General features: G+C 46.6%; 1 protein-coding gene across 11 annotated transcripts in view; it reads right to left on the bottom strand.

The window, feature by feature from the left end:
• Positions 1-422: 422 nt before the first annotated feature.
• LOC110534600 (lysine-specific demethylase 4A) overlaps positions 423-12991 on the bottom strand; it is a 55641-nt gene continuing 43072 nt past the window's right edge. For 4 of the 11 annotated variants that reach the window (XM_036972593.1, XM_036972598.1, XM_036972596.1 and 1 more), the window contains exons 18-22: positions 11870-12112; positions 10356-10526; positions 9966-10085; positions 2428-2520; positions 423-666 (exon numbers count right to left, since the gene is read on the bottom strand). In XM_036972593.1, coding sequence (XP_036828488.1) covers positions 499-666; positions 2428-2520; positions 9966-10085; positions 10356-10526; positions 11870-12112 — 795 coding nt within the window. In that variant the 3' untranslated portion in view covers positions 423-498. The remainder of the gene's footprint in view (positions 667-2427; positions 2521-9965; positions 10086-10355; positions 10527-11869; positions 12113-12991) is intronic. The other 7 variants (XM_036972599.1, XM_036972602.1, XM_036972604.1 and 4 more) reach the window with 4 other exon arrangements.

Genomic DNA, 12991 nt, shown 5'->3' with positions numbered 1-12991 from the left:
ATGTAGATACAACAGATTCCAAATCCTCATGTAGATACAACAGATTCCAAATCCTCATGTAGACACAACAGATTCCAAATCCTCATGTAGACACAACAGATTCCAAATCCTCATGTAGATACAACAGATTCCAAAACGTTACTGTATTGTAGTCTTGTTTAGAAGTAGAAGAAGCTCCGTTTGTTTTTGTAAATATACAAAGAAAAACATGTTTGTCTTTTTATTATAAAAAAAAAAAAATGCAACTCAGGTGACAAATATTTGTTGTTGTTGTTTTGAATTCCCTGACTTATGAGAAAGCACTGGGTAACCACCACAACGCGCATGATAACCTTTCTTCAGGACGATACAGTCCAATCAAAATGGTCCTCTGCCCAGCCCTCTTTCCTACCCCCCCCCCCCCCCCCCCCCCCCCGACACACACACACAGCTACACCCACGCACACATACATCAGTGCATTCATTTGTCATCACTCCATCCACCTCTCCACCCCTCTATCATTTCCCTTTAGGGCTGCGGGGCTCCCATGTGCTCTGGCTGGCGGTAAGGAGGCCTGGGAGGGCCACATAGTCTTTCTGGAAACGGGAGTTGGGCGTTCTCTGTCTCTTCCTCTCTCCCTGGGTCGTGAAGAAGGCGTCCTGGAAACGCATGCTGGATGCCGTCGACTGGAGAGAAGGAGAGAGGAGAGAAGGAGATAAACATACAGGTACAAATGTGGTACATAGAGTCAGAGTCCATACAGTCAGTCTAGTACCATAGATAGTCAGTCTAGTATAGTATATACAGTCAGTCTAGTATAGTAGTATAGTATATAGATCAGAGTCTATACAGTCAGTCTAGTATAGTAGATACAGTCAGTCTAGTATAGTAGATACAGTCAGTCTAGTATAGTAGATACAGTCAGTCTAGTATAGTAGTATAGTATATAGATCAGAGTCTATACAGTCAGTCTAGTATAGTAGATACAGTCAGTCTAGTATAGTAGATACAGTCAGTCTAGTATAGTAGATACAGTCAGTCTAGTATAGTAGTATAGTATATAGATCAGAGTCTATACAGTCAGTCTAGTACCGTAGATACAGTCAGTCTAGTATAGTAGATACAGTCAGTCTAGTATAGTAGATACAGTCAGTCTAGAATAGTAGATACAGTCAGTCTAGAATAGTAGATACAGTCAGTCTAGTATAGTAGATACAGTCAGTCTAGTATAGTAGACACAGTCAGTTAGTATAGTAGATCTGGTCAGTCTAGTATGGTGTCCTTTGACAGCTCTTTGGTCTTGGCCATAGTGGAGTTTGTAGTGTGACTGTTTGAGGTTGTGGACAGGTGTCTTTTATACTGATAACAAGTTCAAACAGGTGCCATTAATACAGGTAACAAGTAAAGGACAGAGGAGCCTCTTAAAGAAGAAGTTACAGGTCTGTGAGAGCCAGAAATATTGCTTGTTTGTAGGTGACCAAATACTTATTTTCCACCATAATTTGCAAATAAATTCATTAAAAATCCTACAATGTGATTTTCTGGATTTTTGTTCTCATTTTGTCTGTCATAGTTGAAGTGTACCTATGATGAAAATTACAGGCCTCTCTCATATTTTTAAGTGGGAGAACTTGCACAATTGGTGGCTGACTAAATACTTTTTTGCCCCACTGTAGATCAATCCATACAGTGAGTCAAGTATAGTATATAGATCTGAGTCCATAGTCAGTCTAGTATAGTAGATACAGTCAGTCTAGTATAGTAGTATAGTATATAGATCTGAGTCCATAGTCAGTCTAGTATAGTATATACAGTCAGTCTAGTATAGTAGTATGGTATATAGATCCGAGTCCATTCAGTCAGTCTAGTAGATACAGTCAGTCTAGTATAGTATATAGATCAGAGTCTATACAGTCAGTCTAGTATAGTATATAGATCAGAGTCTATACAGTCTGTCTAGTATAGTAGATACAGTCAGTCTAGTATAGTAGATACAGTCAGTCTAGTATAGTAGATACAGTCAGTCTAGTATAGTAGATACAGTCAGTCTAGTATAGTAGATACAGTCAGTCTAGTATAGTAGATACAGTCAGTCTAGTAGATACAGTCAGTCTAGTATAGTAGATACAGTCAGTCTAGTAGATACAGTCAGTCTAGTATAGTAGTATAGATCAGAGTCCATACAGTCAGTCTAGTATAGTAGATACAGTCAGTCTAGTATAGTAGTATAGATCAGAGTCCATACAGTCAGTCTAGTATAGTATATAGATCAGAGTCCATAGTCAGTCTAGTATAGTATATAGATCAGAGTCTATACATTCTAGTATAGTATATATCTATATCTATCCACATACTTTTGGTCATGTAGTGTATAATAGCATCGTATCACACTATAAACAACACAGGACCACACAGGCCAGTAGATGTTCAGCGAGGGCAGTACTTACGAGTCGCCCTTTCACCTTTTTGGGAAGGTCTTCATCCAGAGTATAGACATCCTCTCGCTTAGCTACCACCTGGGAACCATCCTCAAACTCCACCTGGGAAACCACACACACACACATACATACATACATGACACAGACACACACACACATACACAGACACACATACATACATACACACACACACACACAGACATACATACATACATACATACATACATACATGACACAGACACAGACCTTAATACACATCAATGTATTCTGTGGATATTATATAATCCAGTTATATTCAGTTTCTGTCCATAAATGTGATACATTTCTACACACTCTTCCTCATGGTTAGATGAAATGTTGATTTAATATCTGACCACTACTTAATACTAATGTTAAGTTACTATCAAAGCTATTAAACCTTGTGTCTATCCATCTACCTATTAAAGTTATTAAATATGATTAAACCTCCATCTACCTCTTAAAGTTATTAAATATGATTAAACCTCCATCTACCTCTTAAAGTTATTAAATATGATTAAACCTCCATCTACCTATTAAAGTTATTAAACCTCCATCTACCTATTAAAGTTATTACATATGATTAAACCTCCATCTACCTATTAAAGTTATTACATATGATTAAACCTCCATCTACCTCTTAAAGTTATTACATATGATTAAACCTCCATCTACCTCTTAAAGCTATTAAAAGGACAATTTACACATTATAAAACCTCCCATCTGGCATCACTGAGCAGTACCTGCATCAGAGAGTGGTTTAGGCATACCTTAACCCACCCCTCTCCACCTTAACCCACCCCTCTCCACCTTAACCCACCCCTCTCCACCTTAACCCACCCCTCTCCACCTTAACCCACCCCTCTCCACCTTAACCCACCCCTCTCCACCTTAATCCACCTTAACCCACCCGTCTCCACCTTAACCCACCCCTCTCCCCACCTTTCTCCACCTTTCTCCACCTTAACCCACCCCTCTCCACCTTAACCCACCCCTCTCCACCTTAACCCACCCCTCTCCACCTCTCTCCCCACCTTTCTCCACCTTAATCCACCTTAACCCACCCGTCTCCACCTTAACCCACCCCTCTCCACCTTAACCCACCCCTCTCCACCTTAACCCACCCCTCTCCACCTTAACCCACCCCTCTCCACCTCTCTCCCCACCTCTCTCCACCTTAATCCACCTTAACCCAACTCTCCACCTTAACCCACCTCTCTCCACCTCTCTCTCCACCTTAACCCACCTCTCTCTCCACCTTAACCCACCTCTCTCTCCACCTTAACCCACCTCTCTCCACATTAACCCACCTCTCTCCACATTAACTCACCTCTCTCCACCTTAACCAACCTCAACCCACCTCTCTCTCCACCTTAAGCCACCTCTCCACCTCAACCCACCTCTCTCCACCTCAACCCACCTCTCTCCACCTTAACCCACCTCTCGCCACCTCAACCCACCTCTCGCCACCTTAACTCACCTCTCTCCACCACTCTCCACCTTAACCCACCTCTCGCCACCTCTCTCCACCTCAACCCACCTCTCTCCACTTCTCTCCACCTCAACCCACCTCGTCCTTTCAACCCACCTCGTCACCTTAACCCACCTCTCGCCACCTCTCTCCACCTTAACCCATCTCTCTCCACCTTAACCCACCTCTCTCCACCTTAATCCACCTCTCTCCACCTCAACCCACCTCTCTCCACCTCAACCCACCTCTCTCCACCTCAACCCACCTCTCGCCACCACTCTCCACCTTAACCCACCTCTCGCCACCTCTCTCCACCTCAACCCACCTCTCTCCACTTCTCTCCACCTTAACCCACCTCTCTCCACCTTAACCCACCTCTCTCCACCTTAACCCACCTCTCTCCACCTCAACCCACCTCTCTCCACCTCAACCCACCTCTCTCCACCTCTCTCCACCTCTCTCCACTTCTCTCCACCTCGTCACCTCAACCCACCTCGTCCCCTCAACCCACCTCGTCACCTCAACCCACCTCTCCCCACCTTAACCCAACTCTCGTCAACTCTCCCAACCTCTCTCCAACTTAACCCACCTCTCGTCAGCTCAACCTACCTCTCTCCACCTTAACCCACCTCTCTCCACCTCTTTCCACCTTAACCCACCTCTCTCCACCTCTCGCCACCTCAACCCACCTCTCTCCACCTTAACCCAACTCTCGTCACCTCAACCCAACTCTCTCCACCTCTCGCCACCTCAACCCAACTCTCGTCACCTCAACCCAACTCTCTCCACCTTAACCCAACTCTCGTCAACTCTCCCAACCTCTCTCCAACTCTCCCAACCTCTCTCCAACTTAACCCACCTCTCGTCAGCTCAACCTACCTCTCTCCACCTTAACCCACCTCTCTCCACTTCTCTCCATCTCAACCCACCTCTCTCCACCTCAACCCAACTCTCTCCACCTCAACCCAACTCTCTCCACCTCAACCCAACTCTCTCCACCTCAACCCAACTCTCTCCACCTCAACCCAACTCTCTCCACCTCAACCCAACTCTCTCCACCTCAACCCAACTCTCTCCACCTCAACCCAACTCTCTCCACCTCAACCCAACTCTCTCCACCTCAACCCAACTCTCTCCACCTCAACCCAACTCTCCACCTCAACCCAACTCTCCACCTCAACCCAACTCTCCACCTCAACCCAACTCTCCACCTCAACCCAACTCTCTCCACTTCTCTCCACCTTAACCCACCTCTCTCCACCTCAACCCACCTCTCGCCACCTCAATCCCCTCTCTACCTTAACCCACCTCAACCCACCTCCCTCCACTTCTCTCCACCTTAACCCACCTCTCTCCACCTCAACCCCCTCTCTACTTTAACCCACCTCTCTCCACCTCAACCCCCTCTCTACTTTAACCCACCTCTCTCCACCTCAACCCACCTCAACCCAACTCTCTCCACCTCAACCCACCTCTCCACCTCTCCACCTCAACCCAACTCTCTCCACTTCTCTCCACCTTAACCCACCTCTCTCCACCTCAACCCACCTCTCTCCACCTCAATCCCCTCTCTACCTTAACCCACCTCTCTCCACCTCAACCCACCTCAACCCAACTCTCTCCACCTCAACCCACCTCTCTCCACCTCTCCACCTCAACCCAACTCTCTCCACTTCTCTCCACCTTAACCCACCTCTCTCCACCTCAACCCACCTCTCTCCACCTCAACCCACCTCTCTCCACCTCAACCCACCTCTCTCCACTTCTCTCCACCTTAACCCACCTCTCTCCACCTCAACCCCCTCTCTACTTTAACCCACCTCTCTCCACCTCAACCCCCTCTCTACTTTAACCCACCTCTCTCCACCTCAACCCACCTCAACCCAACTCTCTCCACCTCAACCCACCTCTCTCCACCTCTCTCCACCTCAACCCACCTCTCTCCAACCCAACCCACCTCTCTCCACCTCGTCACCTCAACCCACCTCGTCCCCTCAACCCACCTCGTCCCCTCAACCCACCTCGTCACCTCAACCCATCTCTCCCCACCTTAACCAAACTCTCGTCAACTCTCCCAACCTCTCTCCAACTTAACCCACCTCTCGTCAGCTCAACCTACCTCTCTCCACCTTAACCCACCTCTCTCCACCTCTCTCCACCTCTTTCCACCTTAACCCACCTCTCTCCACCTCTCGCCACCTCAACCCACCTCTCTCCACCTTAACCCAACTCTCGTCACCTCAACCCAACTCTCTCCACCTTAACCCAACTCTCGTCAACTCTCCCCACCTCTCTCCACCTTAACCCACCTCTCGCCACCTCAACCCATCTCTCTCCACCTCAACCCACCTCTCTCCACCTCAACCCACCTCTCGCCACCTCAACCCACCTCTCTCCACCTCAACCCACCTCTCTCCACCTCAACCCACCTCTCTCCACCTCAACCCACCTCTCTCCACCTCTCTCCACCTCAACCCACCTCTCTCCACTTCTCTCCACCTCAACCCACCTCTCTCCACTTCTCTCCACCTCAACCCATCTCTCCACCTCAACCCATCTCTCTCCACCTCTCTCCACCTCAACCCACCTCTCTCCACTTCTCTCCACCTCTCTCCACCTCTCTCCACCTCTCTCCACCTCAATCCCCTCTCTACCTTAACCCACCTCAACCCACCTCTCCACCTTAACCCACCTCTCTCCACCTCAACCCCCTCTCTACTTTAACCCACCTCAACCCACCTCTCGCCACCTCAACCCACCTCTCTCCACTTCTCTCCACCTCAACCCACCTCTCTCCACTTCTCTCCACCTCAACCCACCTCTCTCCACCTCAACCCACCTCTCTCCACTTCTCTCCACCTCAACCCACCTCTCTCCACCTCAACCCACAACTCTCCACTTCTCTCCACCTCAACCCACAACTCTCCACCTCAACCCACAACTCTCCACCTTAACCCACCTCTCTCCACCTTAACCCACCTCTCTCCACCTTAACCCACCTCTCTCCACCTTAACCCACCTATCTCCACCTTAACCCATCTCTCTCCACCTTAACCCATCTCTCCACCTTAACCCATCTCTCGCCACCTCAACCCACCTCTCCCCACCTCTCTCCACCTAAACGTGTGGAGGAAGTTTTTTTTCCCCCGTTAACACTTTTCTAAACCGTCGTCACAGAGCAGCCCCCCGTGCGTCAGAGGCAGTTGTGCAACATAACACGCGTTCCCACAGAGAGAGAACTAAACCAAACTGGAGACTTAAGTGGTTGTTTCTCCACCATCTTTACTTGGTGAATATTTCATCATGTTTAAATAATGCAGATCATCGCCACCTCATTCTCCTCCATCATCTCTCACGCACTCCCTCTCTCTCTCGCCATCTCTCTCCATCTGTTTTCTCAATCCTCTCCCTCTCTTTGCCAGTCTCTCTCTCTCTCTCTACATAGAACTTACAGACTGGTTAAAGTCACTGAGTTCAGGGGACTAAAGATGACAAAAGTTGAGTGAGTTCCGTTTACTGCCCTGTGTCCTGTCCTGGTTCTGGTTCTGGTCTAACACCTGTATGTAACGGCTGCAGTGTGTCCTGTCTTGGTTCTGGTTCTGGTCTAACACCTGTATGGGTGCAGTGTGTCCTGTCTTGGTTCTGGTTCTGGTCTAACACCTGTATGTAATGGTTGCAGTGTGTCCTGTCTTGGTTCTGGTTCTGGTCTAACACCTGTATGGGTGCAGTGTGTCCAGTCTTGGTTCTGGTTCTGGTCTAACACCTGTATGGGTGCAGTGTGTCCTGTCTTGGTTCTGGTTCTGGTCTAACACCTGTATGTAACGGCTGCAGTGTGTCCTGTCTTGGTTCTGGTTCTGGTCTAACACCTGTATGGGTGCAGTGTGTCCAGTCTTGGTTCTGGTTCTGGTCTAACACCTGTATGTAACAGCTGCAGTGTGTCCTGTCTTGGTTCTGGTTCTGGTCTAACACCTGTATGTAATGGTTGCAGTGTGTCCTGTCTTGGTTCTGGTTCTGGTCTAACACCTGTATGGCTGCAGTGTGTCCTGTCTTGGTTCTGGTTCTGGTCTAACACCTGTATGGGTGCATTGTGTCCTGTCTTGGTTCTGGTTCTGGTCTAACATCTGTATGTAACAGCTGCAGTGTGTCCTGTCTTGGTTCTGGTTCTGGTCTAACACCTTTAAGTAATGGCTGCAGTGTGTCACGAAAGTCAAATAAGTGTATGTGTGTCCAGGACGCAGCAATTGGACCATGAAGGCCTGATTCACGCAGTCTCCTCTGAACAGTTGATGTTGAGATGTGTCTGTTTTTTAGAACTCTGTGAAGCATTTATTTGGGCTGCAGTCTGAGGTGCCGTTACTTCTAATAAACGTATCCTCTGCAGCAGAGGTAACTCTGGGTCTTCCTTTCCTGTGCCGGTCCTCATGAGAGCCAGTTTCATCATAGCGCTTGATGGTTTTTGCGACTGCACTTGAAGAAACTTTCAAAGTTCTTAATTTTCTGAACTGACTGACCTTCATGTCTTAAAGTAATGATGGACTGTCGTTTCTCTTTGCTGATTTGAGCTGTTCTTGCCATAATATGGACTTGCGTCTTTTACCAAATAGGGCTGTCTTCTGTATACCACCCGTAACAGATTGGCTCAAACGCATTAACCTCACAAGGGGTAGGGGGCACTATTTTCACCTCCGGATGAAAAGCGTGCCCAAAGTAAACTGCCTGCTACTCAGGCCCAGAAGCTAGGATATGTATACAATTAGTATATTTGGATAGAAAACACTCCAAAGTTTCTAAAACTGTTATAATAATGTCTGTGAGTATAACATAACTGAAATGGCAGGTGAAAACCTGAGAAAAATCCATTCAGGAAGTGGGATTTTTTTATGTTTGTAGTTTTCCATTGACTTAGGACTCAAATTGCACTTCCTATGGCTTCCACTAGAAGATGTCTTTAGAAATTGTTTCAGGCTTGTATTCTGAAAAATGAGGGAGTAAGAGCAGTCTGAATGAGTGGACACTGCCGTGTCCCAGAGGTTTTTCATGCACGCGACTGAGAGCCTTTCTTGTTTTCCTTTTATATTGACGAAGCTTTTGTCCGGTTGAAATATTGTTGATTATTATGACGAAAAAACAACCTGAGGATTGATTATAAACATTGTTTGACATGTTTCTAACGAACTTTACTGATACTTTTCGGATTTTTCGTTTGACTGTTGTGGATATAAAGAGGTACTTTATCGAATAAAACAAACATTTACTGAGTAAATGGGAATCTTGTGAGTGCGCAACCATATGAAGATCATCAAAGGTAAGTGATTCATTTTATCACTTCTGACTTGTGTATCTCCTCTACTTGGCTGGTAACTGTTTGTAATGACTTGTCTGATGGGCGCTGTTCTCAGATAATAGCATGGTTTTCTTTCGCCGTAAAGCCTTTTTGAAATCTGATACCGCGGTTGGATTAACAAGAAGTTAATCATTAAACCGATGTATAACACTTGCATGTTATTAATTTTTATAATGAGTATTTCTGTTTTTGCAATTTCACTGGATGTTGGCCAGGTGGGACGCTACCGTCCCACACCCCCTAGAGAGGTTAAGGAAAAAAATTCCACAAATTCACTTTTAACAAGGGATACCTGTTAATTGAAATGCATTCCAGGTGGGACTACCATGAAGCTGGTTGAGAGAATGCCATGAGTGTGCAAAGCTGTCATCGAGGCAAAGGGTAACTACTTTGAAGAATCTCAAATATAACATATTTTGATTTGTTTAAAAAACGTTTGGTTACTACATGATTCCATATGTGTTATTTCATAGTTCTGATGTCTTCACTATTATTCTACAATGTAGAACATAGTCCAAATAAAGAAACCCTTGAATGAGTAGGTGTGTCCAAACTTTTGACTGGTACTGTGTGTGTGTGTGTGTGTGTGTGTGTGTGTGTGTGTGTGTGTGTGTGTGTGTGTGTATATGTGTGTATATGTGTGTGTGTCTGTATCTGTGTGTGTGTGTGTGTGTATCTGTGTGTGTGTGTATCTGTGTGTGTGTGTGTGTGTACCTGGTACATATGCGAGGTGTTGGATCCCTGGTATTTGGCTCCATAGAAGAGTCCATCAGGCCACTTCACCTGGACAGCCTCCCCTACTTCTGGAGGACCGAGACAGGCACAGTCCCGGCTCTGGGAGGACAGGAGAGAGGAGCTCAATGGGGTGTCCCTCCTCACCATTATGTCCTCTGGGTGGGGTGTGTGTGTGTGTGTGTGTGTCCCTCCTCACCACTATGTCCTCTGGGTGGGTGTGTGTGTGTGTGTGTGTGTGTGTGTCCCTCCTCACCACTGTGTCCTCTGGGTGGGTGTGTGTGTGTGTGTGTGTATCCCTCCTCACCACTATGTCCTCTGGGGGTGTGTGTGTGTGTGTGTGTGTGTGTGTGTCTGTCTATCCCTCCTCACCACTATGTCCTCTGGGTAGGTGTCGTTGCTGAAGGATCCGTCATCAAACATGACCTCATAGAAAGTCTGGGAGGTCACCTGGGTGACCTTTGAACTGTAGTACCGCAGGTTCTTGTGTTTGGAGATGACGGTCTGACCCAGGACGATGTCCTTCTGAAACGCTGCACGCTGCTGAGAGAGAGAGACAGAGACAGAGAGACAGAGAGAGAGAGATGGAAGGAAAGAGAGATATCACCGTCTGGCTGAGGATAAAACACCAGAGTATGTCACTAGCAGAAAGTTATATTTGTAACCAAGCCTCAAAGCTCCATGGTAACCAAGCCTCAAAGCTCCATGGTAACCAAGCCTCAAAGCTCCATGGTAACCAAGGCTCAAAGCTCCATGGTAACCAAGCCTCAAAGCTCCATGGTAACCAAGCCTCAAAGCTCCATGGTAACCAAGCCTCAAAGCTCCATGGTAACCAAGCCTCAAAGCTCCATGGTAACCAAGCCTCAAAACTCCATGGTAACCAAGGCTCAAAGCTCCATGGTAACCAAGGCTCAAAGCTCCATGGTAACCAAGCCTCAAAGCTCCATGGTAACCAAGCCTCAAAGCTCCATGGTAACCAAGCCTCAAAGCTCCATGGTAACCAAGCCTCAAAGCTCCATGGTAACCAAGCCTCAAAGCTCCATGGTAACCAAGCCTCAAAGCTCCATGGTAACCAGGCTTCAAAGCTCCATGGTAACCAAGCCTCAAAGCTCCATGGTAACCAAGCCTCAAAGCTCCATGGTAACCAAGCCTCAAAGCTCCATGGTAACCAAGCATCAAAGCTCCATGGTAACCAAGCATCAAAGCTCCATGGTAACCAAGGCTCAAAGCTCCATGGTAACCAAGCCTCAAAGCTCCATGGTAACCAAGCATCAAAGCTCCATGGTAACCAAGGCTCAAAGCTCCATGGTAACCAAGCCTCAAAGCTCCATGGTAACCAAGGCTCAAAGCTCCATGGTAACCAAGCCTCAAAGCTCCATGGTAACCAAGGCTCAAAGCTCCATGGTAACCAAGCCTCAAAGCTCCATGGTAACCAAGGCTCAAAGCTGGCATTGGGAAAAGACAAATAAAGTGAGTTTGTTAATTAAGAACATGGAACTGTTCAGCTGGGTTGAGATGGACCGTGGTGTAGGTGTGTGTGTGTGTGTCTATGTCTAATGGAACTGTTCAGCAGGGCTGAGATGGACCGTGGTGTAGGTGTGTGTGTGTGTGTCTAATGGAACTGTTCAGCAGGGCTGAGATGGACCGTGGTGTAGGTGTGCTTGTTAGGTCAGCTTATGTGGATGGATGTGTAGCTGTCTTAAAGTGTGTGTGTGTGTGTGTGTCGGTCTATGCTTCCCGTGTGTGTGTCTATGTCTACTTGGTGTGTGTGTGTGTGTCTATGTCTACTTGGTGTGTGTGTCGGTCTATACTTCCGTGTGTGTGTGCTTGTGTGTGTATACTTGGTGTGTGTGTGTGTGTCTACTTGGTGTGTGTGTGTTACCTACTGTGGTGGGAGGGACCGAAGCCGAGCCGCTCTGAGTACTCACAGCAGACGAGCTCCGTGATTGGTGCCTGTGGCAGGTGATTGACACCACGTAAGGCCACTCGTCCGGCTCCATGGTGACCCCGGCGGCGTGGGCACAGGTAACGTGGAAGGAGGTGGGACATCGACCGCACGAACACTGGATACATGCCCCTCCCCCGCCCTGGCCACGCCTCACACAGCGCTTACGGCAGTAGATACACTTCTACACACACACACAGAGACAGAGAATCAACTCAACTGACTGAAATCAACTCTTCTACAGAGAATCAACTCCACTGACTGAAATCAACTCTTCTACAGAGAATCAACTCCACTGACTGAAATCAACTCTTCTACAGAAAATCTACTCCACTGACTGAAATCAACTCTTGTACAGAGAATCAACTCTTCTACAGAGAATCAACTCTTCTACAGAGAATCAACTAAACTGACTGAAATCAACTCTTCTACAGAGAATCAACTCTTCTACAGAGAATCAACTAAACTGACTGAAATCAACTCTTCTACAGAGAATCAACTCAACTGACTGAAATCACAGGCGGCAGGGTAGCCTAGTGGTTAGAGTGTTGGACTAGTAACCGGAAGGTTGCGAGTTCAAACCCCCAAGCTGACAAGGTACAAATCTGCCGTTCTGCCCCTGAACAGGCAGTTAACCCACTGTTCCCAGGCCGTCATTGAAAATAAGAATTTGTTCTTAACTGACTTGCCTGGTTAAATAAAGGTAAAATAAAAAAAAATTTAAAAAATCTACTCTTCTACAGAGAATCAACTCAAATGAAATCAACTCTTCTACAGAGAATCAACTCAAATGAAATCAACTCTTCTACAGAGAATCAACTCAACTGACTAAATCAACTCAACTGAATTCACTAAGATAATGCATATGGAAATGAAACATTCATATAAACTAAACATCTCTATACAGCAGGAGATATGACCACCCTCCATGACAGATGTGACCCTATAGTTAGTTAACATAGTAGACTAAATATCATCAACAGATTTAACCCTATAGTTAGTTAACATAGTAGACTATAGTTAGTTAACATAGTATACTATAGTTAGTTAACATAGTAGACTA

The sequence above is a fragment of the Oncorhynchus mykiss genome, unplaced genomic scaffold (assembly GCF_013265735.2).
Source record: "Oncorhynchus mykiss isolate Arlee unplaced genomic scaffold, USDA_OmykA_1.1 un_scaffold_182, whole genome shotgun sequence".
Taxonomy (NCBI): domain Eukaryota; kingdom Metazoa; phylum Chordata; class Actinopteri; order Salmoniformes; family Salmonidae; genus Oncorhynchus; species Oncorhynchus mykiss.
The sequence above is the reverse complement of the archived record's forward strand: the minus strand, read 5'-3'. Positions and strand labels throughout refer to the sequence as shown.